The following is a 16,640-nucleotide window of genomic DNA, read 5'->3' on the forward strand; positions in this document are numbered from 1 at the left end:
CGCCAAAAAGGTCCTGGGCTCTGCGTGATATAGTGCTCCCAATCTTGATTTACGCTTGCGTATAAATTCTGTGTTGGAGAACCTTAACCTTCCTTCTACAGACTCTGGGAAGATTTGTTGGAGGTGCCAGCCCCGCTAGGGAATGCGCATGCGCTGACTAGTCCAATTACTTGAAGTTGTTGGGAACGTTTTAAAGGGACAGCGTCTAATAAAACTTTGTAGAAAGCTTCTCAGAGAAATCAAGTCGGTATGAGAGCCGCAACACCTGTAGAAACAATAAACATTTGCACCTTACAAAACGCTTTACCATCGTTTATCTCTTTCAACCCTAATAACCTTCTAAAGTAGAGATTATAGTCACCATTTTAAAGATGAAAATAGATTTATAAAGGTTGCTGTGAGTACATCACAAAGATCTTTTTAAAAAATTTACCTTTTTTGTGCAAAGTATTGCAGATGTCCCCCTTTTTTTCCCCATTGACCCCTTCTACCCCCCACCCACCCACACCCGAGGCCTTCACCACACTATTATCTGTGTCCATGGGTTATGCATATATGCATATACATTCTTTGGTTAATCTATTCCCACCCACACCCACCAAGGTCTTTTTCCACTCCTCGCATGGAAAGCTTGGCAGGAGATTTACTCACCTTTCCTTCTCTCTTCAGTTGGTCAGAACTCCACCCCCTCTCTGGAATAATAATAGTTTTTTTTCAATATTTCTAATCCTAAAATTTATAAAGAATGGTTTCTCTATCCCTCAAGTAGGGGTCTATTGTTTTTGCACAGTTGGTGAGCTAAGAATGGTTTTTACATTTTTAAATAGTTGGAAAAAATCAAAAGAAGAATAAGATTTCATGATATGCAGAAATCATATGAAATTCACATGCCAATGTCCATAAATAAAGTTTAGTGGGCCCTGGCCAAGTAGCTCAGTTGGTTAGAGCATTGTCTGGATAAGCGAAGATTCCAGGTTTGACCTCCTGTCAGGGCACAAATAAGAAATAACCAATAAATGCATAAATAAGTGGAACAACAAGTCAATGTTTCTCTCTCTCTCTCTCAAAATCAATAAAAAAAATTTTTTAATTTATTTAAAAAAAAGTTTTAGTGGAACACAGCCATGCTTATTGACTAAGTACTGTCTAAGGTCGCTTTCTTGGTACAGCAGCAGAGTTGAGTACCTGAGAAAGACACCTGCAAAGCCTGAAATATTTATTTTCTGGCCTTTTACAGAAAAAGTTTGCAGATTCCTCGCCTGTCCAGTGTGGCTCAGTGGTTGAGCGTTGACCCATGAAACAAGAAGTTACTGGTTTGGTTCCAGTCAGGGCACATTCCCAGGTTGCGGGCTGGATCTCCAGTAGGGGTGGAGCAGGAGGCAGCCAATCAATGTTTCTCTCTCACATTGATGTGTTTTTGTTTTTTAATATTTTTATTGATTTCTGAGAGAGGGAGGGAGAGAGAGATAGAAATATCAATGATGAGAGAGAGTCATTGAGAGGCTGCCTCCTACACTGAGCTCGCCACCAGGGCATGTGCCCTGATGGGGAATCAAACCTGGATCTCCTGGATCATAGGTCAATGCTCAAACGCTAGGCCACGCCCACTGGGCACATCGATGTTTCTATCCCTCTATCCCTCTCCCTTCCTCTCTCTGAAATCAATAAAAACATATTTTAAAAAAAGTTTTCAGATTCCTGCTCTACAGGGTTGGTCATGCAAGCCCTGTTACATCACTGGTGACTTCAGAGATACCCAGAGGTCATTGTAATTCTATTTCAGCCTTGCTAGGGGACATGTACTCAACTGCAATCTAATGGCAAAAGCCAGCCTGAAGCAAGGGCAACCGCCCTGGCCAAGGGGCAGGGACCTGGATGTCAGTCCGTTCTTTGTGGCCTCAGGCAAGTCTCTGCTCCTCTGTGAGCCTGTTTTATTCCCTGCAACCTGGGGTTGGGTTAGTAAGAGGGGGAACTCCTGGAAGGGGTTAAGGAACAGCCTTCAGGAGAATTTTGGGAGATACTGGGAAGGCCCCACTCAAGGACGCAGTTAATAGGATGGCTACTCAGAAAATGCTTATGGAATGATTTAAGAGATCCACCTGGCCCGGCCAGAGTGGCTCAGCAGTTGAGCATCGGCCTAGGACCCAGGAGGTCAAGGTTCGATTCCCGGTCAGGGCACATGCCCGGGTTGCAGGTTCCATCCCCAGTGGGGAGCGTGCAGGAGGCGGCGGATCAATGACTCTCTCATCACTGATGTTTCTATCTCTCTCTCTCTCTCTCCCCCTTCCTCTCTCTGAAATCAATAAAGACACATTTTTTTAAAAAATAGAGAGAGATGTATCTGTCTGTCTCCCATGACAGACCGGGGGCACTGCTGTGTTCAAATTTTTATTAATTTGATAATATTAAAAAATAATAATTATGAACTGAGCCTGGGTGATGTCCTGGGCCCTGGGCTTGTCACTTTACTTGCATTGTCTCTTCTGCTCTTCACCACCTCTCTTAGAGAGACGCTATTAATATCCCTGTTTTACAGGAGAGGAAAACAGGCTGTGTGCCTAAGTGCCTGTGGAGCGAGTGAATGAAAATCACTTCCGCACCCAAAGGCAGTGAGAACAGAAGACTAGGAAATGTTGTCCTTGTGTCCACTATAGGAGGGGTGACCATTCCCCTGCAGTGGGAATGGGGTGCACCATGTGCAAAGGTGGAGGGTACAGGACCATGCCCAACTGGGTAGCAGCTTCCCAAGGTGGCTTCTCTCTAGTGAAGCTGCACTCACATCTGTCTCTCATTGTACAACTGACTGGGAGCCACATCTGTCTCTTAGGAGTGGGAGCCTGTAAGTCCACTCCTCGTCTGATCCCCTCCGTGGGGCTCCTTGGGGACCTCCTCACATTCAATTATGTGGGACCTCATCAGGCAGAACCTGATTTCTAGGCCTCAGGGGCTCTAGGGAGGAGGCTCTCCTTTCCCCGGGTCTGGCACACCCAGCAGAAGCCCCTCTGGGGACTTCCTCTGTGAAATCAGGATGGGTGTGGATGGGATCATAGAAGATAGCTGGGGGCTGTGACTTTTGACTTGGTCCAGGATGGAGGGCCTTGATTTTATACCTTGTTTAAATTATGGTAAAATAACACAAAATCTACCATCTTGCCTGGCCAGCGTGGCTCAGTGGTTGAGTGTTGACCTAAGAACCAGGTGGTCATGGTTGCTTCCCGGTCAGGGCACAGGCCCAGGTTGCTGCTCATCCCCAGTAGGGGGCGGGCAGGAGGCAACCGGTTAATGACTCTCTCACCATTGATGTTTCTATCTCTCTCGCCCTCTCCCTTCCTCTCTCTGAAATCAATAAAAAACATTTTTTAAAAAAATTTACCGTCTTAGTTGCCCCGCTGGTGTGGCTCAGCAGTTGAGCATCAACCTATGACCCAGGAGATTGAGGTTCGATTCCCGGTCAGGACACATGCCCAGGTTGCGGGCTCGATCCCCAATAGGGGACATGCAGGAGGCAGCCGATCGATGACTCTCTCATCACTGATGTTTCTATCGCTCTCTCCCCCTCTCCCTTCCTCTCTCTGAAATCAATAAAGACATATATTTTTAAAAATTTACCATCTTAATCATTTCTAAGTGTAATTTGGTAATATTAAATTTATTCACGTTGTGTAACCAATCTCCAGAATTTTTTTCATCTTGCAAAACTGATGCTCTATACCCATTAAACAACCAAATGAGTGAATTTTATGGAATGTGTATGGTATCTCAATAAAGGTGATAAAAAAAAATTTTTTTTATCTGCTTCTCCCAGGTGACATAGTATCTACTTTGAGACCCAGTTCAAATACCACTTTTTGCAGGAAGTCCTACGTCTGTTCCCCACCCTTCAGTCCTCCAATTCTCAAACTGAGCACCGCCATTGTACAAAGCACCACCTTCCACTGTCAGCCTGACCTTGAGTCCAGGACACTAGCCTCCAGGGGGCCTGGAGCTGGTACCTTCCTGACTTAGCTGGGAGATGGGAGTCTGGCCCTGGTCTCAGCTTTTGTTAATAGGCCTTGCGACGTTGGGGAAAGCCTTGTCCTCTCTGGAGCTTGGGATCTTCTACTTGGCTGTAGAAGTCTTCATGGGCTTGTCCTCCTCTGGCATTTTGTTTTTCTTTTTTAAATTTTTATTTGATTGACTTTTCTTTTTTAGAGAGAGAGGAAGTGAGAGAAATAAAGAGATAGAAACATCGATGAGAGAGAAACATCATTGATCGGCTGCCTCCTACACACCCCCTACTGGGGAATTGAGTCTGCAACCCAGGCATGTGCCCTGACTGGGAATCAACCTCTGGGTTCATGGGTTGACACTCAACCACTGAACACACTGGCCAGACTATTTATTGATTTTTAGAGATAGAGGGAAATATTAATTTGTTGCTCCACTTATTTATGCATTCTTTTTTTTTTTAATTTTTTTTTATTATTGACAGTGTTACAGATGTCCCCCATTTACCCTTCATTATTTTCTGTGTCCTTCACCCCACTATTTTCTGTGTCCATGGGCTTTGCAGATATAGAAGTTCTTTGGTTAATCTCTTCCTGCCCCCCACCCCCTCTCCTTCTGTCAGTCTGTTCCATGCATCCATGTCTCTGGACCTATTTTGTTGGTCAGTTTATTTTGTTCATTAGATTCCACATGAGTGAGATGTGATACTTGTCTTTCTCTGCCTGGCTTATTCCGCTCAGCAGAATGCTCTCCGGGTCCCTCCGTGCTGTGGCAAAGGGTAAGAGATCCCTCTTCTTTACAGCTGCGTCGTCTTCCATGGTGTGAATGTCCCACAGCTTTTTTATCCCCTCATCTACTGATGGCACTTGGGCTGTTCCAGATCTCAGCTATTGTAAATCATGCTGCTGTGAACATAGGGGTGCATATATTCTTTCTGCTCGGTGTTTCTGGCTTCTTAGGATATATTCCCAGAAGTGGGATCACTGGGTCAAAGGGCAGTTCCTTTTTTTAAAAAAATATATCTTTATTTACTTCAGGGAGAGGAAAGGAGAGGGAGAGAGAGGTAGAAACATCAATGATGAAAGAGTCATTGATCGGCTGCAGCCCATAACCCGGGCATGTGCCCTGAATGGGAATCGAACACTGACTGCCTGGATCCTAGGTCAACGCTCAACCGCTGAGCCACGCCCGGTCGGGCGGCAGTTCCATTTTTTATTTTTGGAGGAAACTCCACACTCCACACTGTTTTCCACAGTGGCTACACCAGTCTGCATTCCCATCAGCAGTGCACTAGGTTCCCTTTTCTCTGCACCCTCGCCAAACTTGTTTGTTGATTTGTTGATGGCAGCCATTCTGACAGGTGTGAGGTGATACCTCATTGTGGTTTTCATTTGCATCTCTCGGATGATTAGTGACGTTGAGCACTTTTTCATATGTCTCTTGGCCATCTGTATGTCCTCTTTGGAGAAGTGTCTATTCAGGTCCTTTGCCCATTTTTAATTGGATTGTCTTCCTGGTGTTGAGTTGTATGAGTTCTTTATATATTTTGGAAATTAACCCCTTATCACATGTATCATTGGTGAATATGTTCCCTTTTCATTTTGATAATGGTTTCTTTTGCTGTGCAGAAGCTATTAAGTTTGACGTAGCCCCATTTTTTTAGTTTTTCCTTTCTCTTCATTGGTTGATTCTTTTTGTTGTTGTTGTTAATCCTCACCTGAGGATATTTTTTCAGAGAGGATGGAAGGGAGAGAGGGAGATGGAGAGAGAAAGACACACTGATGTGAGAGACACGTTGATTGGTTGCCTCCTGCACACGCCCCAGTCGGGGCCAGGGATCAAACCTGCAACCCAGGTATGTGCCCTTAACTGGAAAACGAACCCTCAACCCTTTGGTGTGTGGGCCGTCGCGCTAACCACTGAGAACACCAGCCAGGGCTGCAACCTTGGAGTACCAGGATGACACTCTAACCAACTAAGCTACTCGGCCAGGGCTTTCCCCAGTTTTTCTGCAGGGATGTGGGAGACACTTCACTTCCTGAGCCTGGGAGTTGGGCAAGGAGAAGATTATGGGTTTCCATAATCTTGGTGAAGATTTCTGAGCAAGGGGATCCTGGCTAGCTCTCCAGAGGTGCAGTCCTGGATGCCAGCCATGCTAAACTGGGGTCCTGGCTTTCTGTTGCTCTAGCAGGTGGGCATCTTTGGGTACCCAGGCTCCCTATGCAACAGGGAAGATGACTGGGTGGTTGCACTGGAGCACTGAGTGCTCACCAAGGCCCAAGGCAGGGTGGGGAAGACTCTGAAAAGGGCCCTAGCCCCCAGTCCCTTCCCTGACTTCATTATCTGGTCTCATTGACCACTCCTGTTGTTCACATGGACCAGATAATTGTTCATTCAAGCAAAACTTCTGGGTGGTGATTTCAGTGTAGTGTGGGGGCATGGAGTTCGGGGGTGTAAAGGGTATTGGGGTCCAGGGTCCCAGGAAGGGGCAAAAGGAACTGTAGGCCAGGCAGGAATGCCCAACCCCTGGAATGGCACGTGTGCCTTGCATACTCTGCACAGGCTTTTGAACAAGAGGGGCTGCGAGGTCTGTCTTGGGAGTCCAGCTTGCCTGGAGTGGGGTGGTGTCAGGGCCAGGGAGCACCTCCAGCTCTGATGCTTTGCCACTCCAAGGCTGGCCCTTTAAACCCCAGTCCATGATGTCACCATAGACAGCAAGAGATGGGAGGGGGACTGCAGGCCTGGGGACCGACTGCATTTCCCAGCAGCCTCGGGCGCGCCACACCCCTCCCAGCAGGCACTGGGTCTCGCAGACTATTAACTAGCCCCGTGCGGGTTTCCAAGGGGATTCTAAAGGGTCTGGCCATTCTGGGATGAGACTGGGGCTCCCATGGGGGTGGAATGGCTGGGGCACAGATGGAGCAGGCTAGATCTTTGGGCCTGGCACAGCATTGGGTCCCTTTCTGCCATCAGTGTCCTGTCATCAGTCCTAGCTTCCTGGTGCAAACTCCGGAGTCCTTCTCTTTCCCTATGCAGCCTCTCTCCCAGAACCTAGGAGCCCAGCCCCATTTGGATCCCATCCCACTCTGCTTCAGCCTTGCCCCTGGGTGCCCGCAGGAGCTACCCCTTTGGCCTGGCAGCCCCCTTTAAGCGGTGCGGAGACTACATCTCCCGGCGGCCCCGAGAGCTTCCTGACGCAGCCCCCCGCCCCCGCCCCGCCCCCTGCCCGCGGGGCGGTGCGGGCCGGGAGGGGGAGGTGACTTGATGTCATCCTGAGCAGCTGGGCGGCGGGTGCCGGGGCGCGCAGAGCCAGGGCTCCCGCGGCGCCGCGCTGCGCCAGGTCGGGTCCCGCGACTTGAGAAGAGGTCCGCGCTCCGCCTGGGCCAGCCCGGGGCCCGCCGAGCGCCCGCGCCCCGGCCCGGGGCTGAGCTAGGGGTATGCTCCAGCCCCCCCAGAGCCCGAGGGAGAACCCAGGAGTGCCGCCGCCCAGCACCCGGAGCAGAACCGCCGTGAAGGAGCTCTGAACAGCCACCCCGTCCCCACCAGCTGCCCCTGGGGTCTGGGGGCCCAAAGTCTGGGCTTCTTGGAGTGAGTGTCCCTCCACCGGGAGGCAGATGAGATTTGGGGGGGCGAGGAAGGAGCTGAGGTGGGGGAGGGTGCTGGGTTCGAGGAGGGGGATGCCATAGGGATAGGGCCCTGTTTTAGGTAAGTCCCTGGTGGCCGGGATTAGTGGGGCAGAAATGGGGCCCCATTCTCTTAGGGGCCCGCGATGAGGAATGGGGTCCCCATTCTAGGTATGGCTGGTTGGGGGGTAGGCTGTATTCGGAGAGGGGTTATTTTGAAGCTGGGCCCATTCAGCCTGAGAGGAGGGAGGGACATGTATCCTATGGGAAGGGGCTGTGCCTCTGTTTAGGGTATGGGTATGGGCAAGGGGAGGAGGGAAAAGACTTGGGCACTCACCCACAAGCTGTCTTTCCTGGAAAAACTGACAGGCTCTCTCTGTCTCTTTCTTGCTGACCTCTGCCCTGACTTCGTTTTCAAAAAGCCAGGGTGGGAACCCTAACTGGACTCTTCGTGACCCCCAGGAAGGACCCGAGGCCTGAGCCATCCTGCTATCTATCCTGCCTACCCCCCAGGACTGGGCAGTTGCCAAAGGCCCTGGGGGGGGGCCAAGGACTGTGGTTGTGCCCCCCCCCCCCAGGATGGGCCCAAGTTAGTTAGCCAAACCTCACTCAGCATCCTCCAGAGACAGCGGGAACCCCAGGGTCTCTGAGGGCTTGACCGCTGCTTGGCTGTCATGGAGACAAAGCTGCCCCCTGCGAGTACCCCCACCAGCCCCTCTTCCCCGGGGCTTTCGCCTGTGCCCCCACCGGACAAGGTGGATGGCTTCTCTCGCCGGTCCCTCCGCAGGGCCCGGCCCCGGAGGTCCCATAGCTCCTCTCAGTTCCGCTATCAGAGCAACCAGCAGGAGCTCACTCCACTGCCCCTGCTCAAAGGTGAGCCCAAATACTGGCTACCAAGCTGAAGGGGTAGTAAGCAGCAGCTGGCAGCTGCCATCAAAGGGAGTTTGGACAGCCCCTTCCAGGCGAGGGACTCCACTACCCAAGCTGACCCCCACCCCCAGTCCTCTCTGCTGACGCATGGCCTGACTGGCCTGTCATCCTTGGAGGTGGGGCATCTGGAGGTGGTGCCACCTTGGGGGGCAGACCAGGGCCAAGGGTGGGGCCCACAGCCTGGGTTCTAGGAGGCCCGAGCAGCTCAGGCGCTGCCAGGGTCATGGAGCAGGTGTTTAGCATGGCTCCCTGCGATCACCGTGTAGTCCCCTCTACCTCTGAGCCACAGGGCCTGTCTGGCTGAGCCAGAGGACACCCTAGAGATCCTCAGCTCTGACCCTCCACCCCACTCCTGGCTCTTAGAACAGAGTGCTACCTATGAGAGGGCGGCAGTGGCTGTTTTGGGCACCTGTGGAAAGCCCAGGCATTCAGGGTCTGTCGCCTTGCTTTAAAATCAGGCCATTGTGCCCTCTGAGTGGGTTAGGAGGGAGAGAACCAAGCTTCTTTACCCTACAGGAATGGAGGGTGGGACAGGAGTCATTTGCTCTCTGGAGTAGGGATGGCACAAGAGCATGGGGTATGGGAGCAGGGGCGGCTGTCCTAAGGATTAGAAGGGTTCACCCCTGCCCAGAGCTGTGGCAGCCGAAGCCCAGGCTCAGCTCCTCCCTCCTTCCCAGATGTGCCGGCCTCTGAGCTGCATGATCTGCTGAGCAGGAAGCTGGCCCAGTGCGGGGTGATGTTTGACTTCTTGGACTGTGTGGCGGACCTCAAGGGGAAGGAGGTGAAGCGGGCAGCGCTCAATGAGCTGGTGGAGTGTGTGGGGAGCACCCGGGGGGTCCTCATTGAGCCTGTCTACCCAGACATCATCCGCATGGTGAGCACCTGCCACCCACCCTCTGGGGGAGGGTCTGGGGGCACAGGAACACTACTGACCTGCCTGTGGGCTCCTGTGTGGAGAAAACCCCTGATACCCTTCTGCTTGACCTCAAGTCCCACATCTCCCCTCCCTGCTCTGTCCTCCAGTGCACCCAAGCCAGTGGCAGTGTAGGTCACTCAGTCGCCCCTGGGCTTGTCCCACCCAGCACTTTTGCTTATGCTCTCCCCAGGCCTGGTGTGCCCTCCCCCTTATCACCAAGTCCCTTATCACCAAGTCCTGGCTCCGGTGCTGCTTCTTCCATGAGGCCTCTCAGTGCCCAAGCTAGAAATCTCCCCTTTGCTGGTTAGAATGTCTGTAGACCTTACTGCTTCCCATCTTGTCTTCCCCACTGGCTGCACCTGATAGAGGGCAGGGATGGGTTTTGTCCACCCCTGGGTCCCCAGCCCCTGGCCCAGGGTTCCCATGAGGTATGTGTTCAGGAGTGAATTGCTTGCTGGGCAGGTGCTGAGGTCCTGGTTTCTGCCTTCAAGGGCTCTTCCTTAAAGAACCCTGACTCTGTCCCTCAGATCTCGGTGAATATCTTCCGGACCCTGCCGCCCAGTGAGAACCCTGAATTTGACCCTGAAGAGGATGAGCCCAACCTTGAGCCTTCATGGCCACATCTTCAGGTATGAGGGCTGGGGAAGGCAGGGATCGAGTTTTAGAAGAGATGGAGGGCTGGGGAAAGGGTCTCCTTAGGTCCTAGACTGATGGATGCAGGCCATAGGGAAGGGTGAGTGGGGGAGTCTGTTCCCAAATTCACCTTTTTGCCTGTCCCCTCCCCCAGCTGGTATACGAGTTTTTCCTGCGTTTCTTGGAGAGCCCAGACTTCCAGCCCTCCGTGGCCAAGAGATATGTGGATCAAAAGTTTGTCCTGATGGTGAAGTGGGGACCCAGGCCGGGTGGTGCCACAGGGCGGGGCGGCCTCACTGAGGGGCGTGGGGCAGGATGAAGCAACCTGATGGTGGTCTCTCTCCTGACGCTCGACCCCGGGTCCCACAGCTCCTGGAGCTGTTTGATAGTGAGGACCCCCGGGAGCGTGAGTACCTCAAGACCATCCTGCACCGGGTCTACGGCAAGTTCCTGGGGCTCCGGGCCTACATCCGCAAGCAGTGCAGCCACATCTTCCTCCGGTAGGAACTGGCAGCTGCCCAGATGAGACCTGGAGAGAAAGGGGGACAGCTGTGGGGGAGAGGACCGAGGCAAAGCTCCCGGGCAAGGGGCCCCAAACTCTGTTCTACGGAGTCCTTTCTTGGCACCATATTACATAATATTGATTATTCAGAGCCTGTGAAGTCAGCAGAGAAAGGGTATTTATTGCCATTTTACAGATAAAGAAATAGAGGCTGAGAGAGATGGAATGATTTGCAGGGACTAGGTTAGTCCATAGGGTGCCTAGGATCTCTCTTTTGACCCCTACTGTGCTCAGCCTTAAGGACCTATAGAAAGATTCTTTCTGCAAATTAGTATCTAGCACCAGTGCCTGCATGGCCTTGTAGTTGAGACTGGCTCAGAAGTTAGATGGCCTGTATTTGAGTTTGGTTCGAACATTTGGGTACTTGGGCAAATTATTTAAGCTCTCTCCTCGTTTCCTCATCTCTAAAATGGGAATGATGCTGTACCACGGACAGTCATCAGGTGAAATGAGGCAATGCCTCCATAGCACTGAGGACAGCGCCCTGACCAAGGCCGGGACTCTAAAATGTTAGCTCTTCTCATTATTAGCTACAGAATAGGTGAGACCTGATCCCTATCCCCCAGGAGCTTGGAGTTCCTTAGATCCCCTGCTTATTAACTTTGGGATAAGTTTTATTGAACCACTGAGCCTCGATTTCTTCATCTGTGTAATGGATATAATAAGCCCTGCCTCCCAGGCTAATTTTGAGGAGTACATGGCAGAGTAGATGCTCTAAGTGTTCGTCATTTTGGTGGACTGGCAGGAAGAGTAAAGGACACAGGCTAGGTGCCTGCTGGCGGATGGGGACCAGGTAATGAGGGTCAGGGTCCGGAGGAGATGAATTGGAATGCTTCATGGAAGAGAGGTTTGAGCTGGGACCCAGAATGGCACAGGTGGCTGGGCTGGGCAGGGCAATTTAGAGGGAGGCGTGGATCTCGGTGGGGCCTGGTTTAGGGTGTTGGGAGGGAGCACGGCCTTGTGTGGGGAGAGAGCTGGATAGCATGCAGGGGCTGGGAGGGGCTAGGCCTGCTCCGATTGCTCTGAGCCCTTCGGCACCCTTCTCTTCCTCTCACAGGTTCATCTATGAACTCGAGCACTTCAATGGCGTGGCTGAGCTGCTAGAGATCTTAGGAAGGTGACTCTCCCTGGGCCTCGGCCAGAGCATCAGCATTCTGGGAGGAAGGATTGAGGCCCGGTCATCTGAGCCCTCCTCCTCTCTTCTGCCCCCTCCTCAGCATCATCAATGGCTTTGCGCTGCCCCTGAAGACTGAGCACAAGCAGTTCCTGGTTCGGGTCCTGATTCCCTTGCACTCCGTTAAGTCGCTGTCTGTCTTTCATGCCCAGGTAAGGCCCAGGCCTAGCCCTGCACAGCAGAGAGCTGACAGGGCAGTCATCTGGGTCAACCTGACACTCTGGCTTCAGCCACACTAAGTCACCAATTCATGGGATCCTCTCACTTTCTCTTTCTTTACTGATTCTGTTCCAGCTACCTTAGAGAAGTCCCATGACCCTTTAAGTTTGTGACATCAGCTCTGTGTGAAGCCTTCCCAGCCCCTTCCCTCTCGACCTGCCCTCAGCATAATTAAACTCTCCTCCATCTATATTCCCATAGATTGTGATACAGATTTTGATTGTGGAAACTTCTGTAAAATTTATAAGGATTGTTTTGCTGAATGTTACCCTGTGTGATCATCACTGTGTCCGCGCACACTGAGTATGGTACCTGTACATCCTAGGTAGTAGTAAATACTTTGTGAGAGTAGACGCAGCAAGTGAGCAAACATCTGGAGTCCTGTCCTGTCCCCTGCTGACCTGTCTTCTTTCTCTCTGCCCCCCACAGCTGGCATACTGTGTGGTGCAGTTCCTGGAAAAGGACGCCACCTTGACAGAGCATGTGAGTACCTCTGGGGGAAAAGGCAAGTCTCCATCCCTACAGGTCTGACTCCTTTCTGCCTCAACTCCCACAGGTGATCCGGGGACTGCTCAAATACTGGCCAAAAACCTGCACCCAGAAGGAGGTAGGAAGAAGGGCTCTGACGACCACCAGAGGGAGGTTGGGAGAGCTTAGCTTCCGGAGGGCAGTCAGGTGTGTATCAGGGGAGATGGAACTGCTGCCCACTGTGTCCCTTCCCACCCAGGTGATGTTTCTGGGGGAGATGGAAGAGATTCTTGATGTCATTGAGCCCTCCCAGTTTGTGAAGATCCAGGAGCCCCTCTTTAAGCAGGTGGCTCGCTGTGTGTCCAGCCCCCATTTCCAGGTATGGGTGGGGACGGGTGAGGGTGGGAGCCGGGGAATGGACTAGGAAAGTTGACCAGTTGACCTAACACAGCTCCCTCAGCCTTCTGGACCCTCCTGGGTCTGATAGTGGGGAGACATTGCACTTAGGGTCAGGAGACCTTGCGTTAAGCCTCAGATCTGCCTCCCACTGGCTAAGGGGCCTTGGGCAGATCACTTCACCACTTGAGTGTGACTAAGCTTCCTCATCTGTAACATAGGCCAACAGGGATCTCTTCACAGGTGGTGATGAGGATTTTAGAGATCATAGTGTAAACATACTTGGTAAACTGAAATGTGCTCCACGTGGGTTATCACTTCTCTCCTTTCTTAGTGGCTTTCAATTTCATCAGTTCCACTTCAGGGCCCAGCCAACAGTCCCCACACCATGAGGCTGGCTATAACTAATGTTCTTCTACATGTGTGTGCAGACTTTCTACCATTCTTATGAACCATAACCTGGTGGAAGTTGATTCTTCCTCACAGTGCTTCTAGTACTGCATTTGATTCTTACAGCAGCTCTGGGAGGTAGCTATTAGCCCCATTTTACAGATGAGAAAACTGAGGCTGAGAGGTTAAATGCCAAAGTCATGTGGCCAATGTGCAGTGGAGCTAGGATTCAACCCTGAGCATTGGACTCCAAATCCAGTGTTCTTTCCTCCTTGTCACATTGCTTCCTCCAGTGGGTCAGATGAGCCCTGAGGATGGGGTGGGTGGAGGGCAGGGGTGGATATCAGCCCTTGCACATGCAGGGAAGGCACTGCCAGGTACTCCCTCTGCCATCTCACTGCCCCAGGTTGCAGAGCGGGCTCTGTATTTCTGGAACAACGAGTATATCCTGAGCCTCATTGAGGACAACTGCCACACTGTGCTGCCTGCTGTGTTTGGGACCCTCTACCAAGTCTCCAAGGAGCACTGGAATCAGTAAGTGCCCAGGCCTTGACCTAACCCACAGAAGCTGGTCCAGGGCCAGCCAGTCCAGACATGGGGTTACTCCCAGCTAGAAAAAATGAGGGAAGGCGTCTCAGAGGGCTGAGGGTGGTGAAAGGGGCAGGAAAAGGGCAGTGCCTGCGGTGTTTAGGGCTGCACACTGTGTTTGGGCAACAGGGATAGAGCACTGTAGAGGGAGGTGGGCCAAACTGAAGTTGCTCTCATCTCTTCATCCCCGCTCCCTTGACCTGCCAAGAACCATCGTATCTCTGATCTATAACGTGCTGAAGACCTTCATGGAGATGAATGGGAAGCTGTTTGATGAGCTCACAGCCTCCTACAAGCTGGAAAAGCAGCAGTGAGTGTTGGGGGGTTGGGCACAGAGGGAGAGGGCAGAAAAGCAGGAAGGTACCAGCTTCTCACAGTTGGAGAGAACCTAAAAGGATGACCCCACATCCAATCTGATCAGATATTTAAAATCTCTATGTCCTGGCAAGTGCTGGGCCGTTCATGCCTGACTCCCCACTGCATTCTCCAGTCAACCTCCCAATGCTTCTCCAGGTCTGGAGCTTTGACTCCCTGGAGTTTCCGCCTCTTCAGCCAGGCCTCTCAGAGCCAGGCTAATTCATCTGCTCCGTGACCAGTCTCTCCTCGGTGACCTCTTCCCAGAGTGGAAGATTCCCTTTGCAGATGAGGTGATGGTGAGGGAGGCTGGACTGTAGTCAGGGCCACAGGTAGGGGAGCTGCCTTACCCTCTCTCCCCAGGGAGCAGCAGAAGGCCCAGGAGCGTCAGGAGCTGTGGCAAGGCCTGGAGGAGCTACGGCTACGCCGGTTACAGGGGACCCAGGGGGCAAAAGAGGCCCCCCTCCAGCGCCTTACACCCCAGGTGGCTGCCAGTGGGGGTCAGAGCTAGAGATTCCATAGAAAGGGAGGAACTAAACCCAGAGCTATCAGTCCCTCTATCCCCTCTCCTGCCCAGGGGCCCAGAGAGACACATACCTATCCCTGGCCTTGCCAGAGTGGGCTTGGAGGGCTCCCTGCCTGGCCCCGTGTGGGCAGCTTTCACTGTGGGGAGAGGAGGAGAGGAGATGGTGGTCCAGGCAACAGAACTCTCAGGCCCTTGTGGCAGGACTTGACCAGGGCAAGCTTGACCAGGAAGGTGCCATCAGGGATCTCCCTGCCCCAAAAAGCTGGGTTCCAGACTGCAGGCAGGTTCCCACCCCTTGCTCCCGGCCTAGGGCAAGGGACTCAGCTCCTCATGTACCCCACCTCGTGCCAGCGCGAGGTTCTTCCCCACCCCACCATGGATCCATGGTCTATTTATTCTCCCCTGCTCACCCCAACACAGACACTGTCCTGGGCCTGGGGCATCCTCCTTCCCTACCCTCCTTCACCCTGTAATTTCTTATACCCTTTTTATTTATTGGGCAGGGGGAGGGGTGAGGGCACAGGCAGAAGAGATTCCCCATGTCTTGGGGCAAGGTGGGCTCACAGTTACCATGGTCTGTCCCCCTTCCCCTGGCTGGGGGTAGACTTAATAAAGACAGAAACTCGAGGACTGCTTGCTTTATTAAGGGATGGGGACAAAGGGAGTGGAGTGATGAAAGGCTGGTAAGGAGGCCAGGCAGAGGCAGGAAAGAGGCAGAAACTCCCCTCTTTTCAGGAGGTGACAATAGCAGAATCTTAAGAGGGTTGAAGCTGCTGTCCTCAATGAGGCTCAGGATATATGGGATATACCCCAACTCAATCCCTCTGACCAAGGGGAGGGAGGTGGGGAAAGGCTGGGCTAGTAGCGTGAGAGGCGACACATGTCACACTGGCAGGCCCTGGCCGTGAAGATCTCCAGCTCTTCCCTCCGGTCCCCCCCACACTGCAGCTGCACCTTCACCTGTGGGAGAGGGGGGATCCGTGCTCCAGTCCTCTTCCTTGGGGCATTTTAGACCCTTGTCTCCTCTGTCTCCCCCAACCCCCAATGAGCCACCATGGGGCTTGGCCCCCTCACCTTCCTTAGGCCACTGATGGTGCAGCATTGCGAGATGGAGGTGACGTTGTGTCGATAGCCACTGGCTACCAGCACAGAGTACCGGGAAGGGAAGGCACCGGATTCGCAGTGGCCCACACAAGCCTGTGCCACATGGGAGCCCTGGCAGGTGCCTTGGCGGTCACTTCGCACTGTCACATTAAAGGCTAGAAGGAGACAGGCGAATGGTATACGGTCCCTCTGCAAAGGCTTGCCTGGCTCCTACCTGTTCCCTCAGTGTGAGTCCATCGAGGGTGCTGCCTCCCCTCTGTCCAATCCATCAGCTCTTTGTTCCCACCCAGCTCTCTGCTCCCAGGATTACTCACGGTGCAAGTGGCAGCCTGGGATGGCCACCTGCCGACCCCAGCCTTCAGTGATCACCAGGAACAGCAGGCAGAAGAGCAGGGTTTGGGGGGACGCCATGGGCACCTGAAACAGCGGGTAGACAGATGTCTCTAGATAGGTGTGCAGGTGGACGGGGAGTTCTCTAAATACTGCATGCTTCCAGGTGAATGAGCCAGGGCTAGGTTGGCCTGTCTGACTGGGGTGAGGCAAGCCTGTGAGTGGGGCTATCTTTTCCAGGTACCTGCTTTTGGGTGTATGTGTGAGTCTGTCTGTCTGTGTGTCTCTCTGGATGGGTGTCAGTGTGAGCAGCTGTCTCCGGATGTGACTTGTATATCAGCCCACTGTGGTGATTTTCCCCAGCATTTTCCCCACCACCTGGAGCACAAGCATCTGCCTCCCTCCATCTGCCCCATCTTGGCCTGCAGGACCCCATCTGC

General features: G+C 52.7%; 2 protein-coding genes across 3 annotated transcripts; one reads left to right on the top strand and one right to left on the bottom strand.

The window, feature by feature from the left end:
• Positions 1 to 7,217: 7,217 nt before the first annotated feature.
• PPP2R5B (protein phosphatase 2 regulatory subunit B'beta) lies at positions 7,218 to 15,393 on the top strand. 2 transcript variants are annotated; one of them, XM_081153490.1, is made up of 14 exons: positions 7,218 to 7,575; positions 8,037 to 8,483; positions 9,218 to 9,414; positions 9,984 to 10,085; positions 10,244 to 10,336; positions 10,459 to 10,589; positions 11,709 to 11,768; positions 11,869 to 11,977; positions 12,474 to 12,527; positions 12,601 to 12,651; positions 12,772 to 12,891; positions 13,705 to 13,832; positions 14,095 to 14,196; positions 14,604 to 15,393. In XM_081153490.1, the coding sequence occupies exons 2-14, from the start codon at positions 8,285 to 8,287 to the stop codon at positions 14,749 to 14,751; spliced, it is 1,494 nt and encodes a 497-aa protein (XP_081009616.1). In that variant the 5' UTR covers positions 7,218 to 7,575; positions 8,037 to 8,284; the 3' UTR covers positions 14,752 to 15,393. The 2 variants fall into 2 exon arrangements, with proteins under 2 accessions (XP_081009616.1, XP_081009617.1); XM_081153491.1 differs by having other exon boundaries at positions 7,228 to 7,575; positions 8,398 to 8,483.
• A 231-nt stretch (positions 15,394 to 15,624) lies between these two features.
• GPHA2 (glycoprotein hormone subunit alpha 2) lies at positions 15,625 to 16,281 on the bottom strand (the record flags this gene model as incomplete). Its single annotated transcript, XM_081153589.1, has 3 exons — positions 15,625 to 15,726; positions 15,841 to 16,025; positions 16,185 to 16,281. The coding sequence occupies 3 exons, from the start codon at positions 16,279 to 16,281 to the stop codon at positions 15,625 to 15,627; spliced, it is 384 nt and encodes a 127-aa protein (XP_081009715.1).
• Between the last annotated feature and the right edge of the window lie 359 nt (positions 16,282 to 16,640).

The sequence above is a fragment of the Miniopterus schreibersii genome (assembly GCF_964146895.1).
Source record: "Miniopterus schreibersii genome assembly, chromosome: 12".
NCBI lineage: Eukaryota > Metazoa > Chordata > Mammalia > Chiroptera > Miniopteridae > Miniopterus > Miniopterus schreibersii.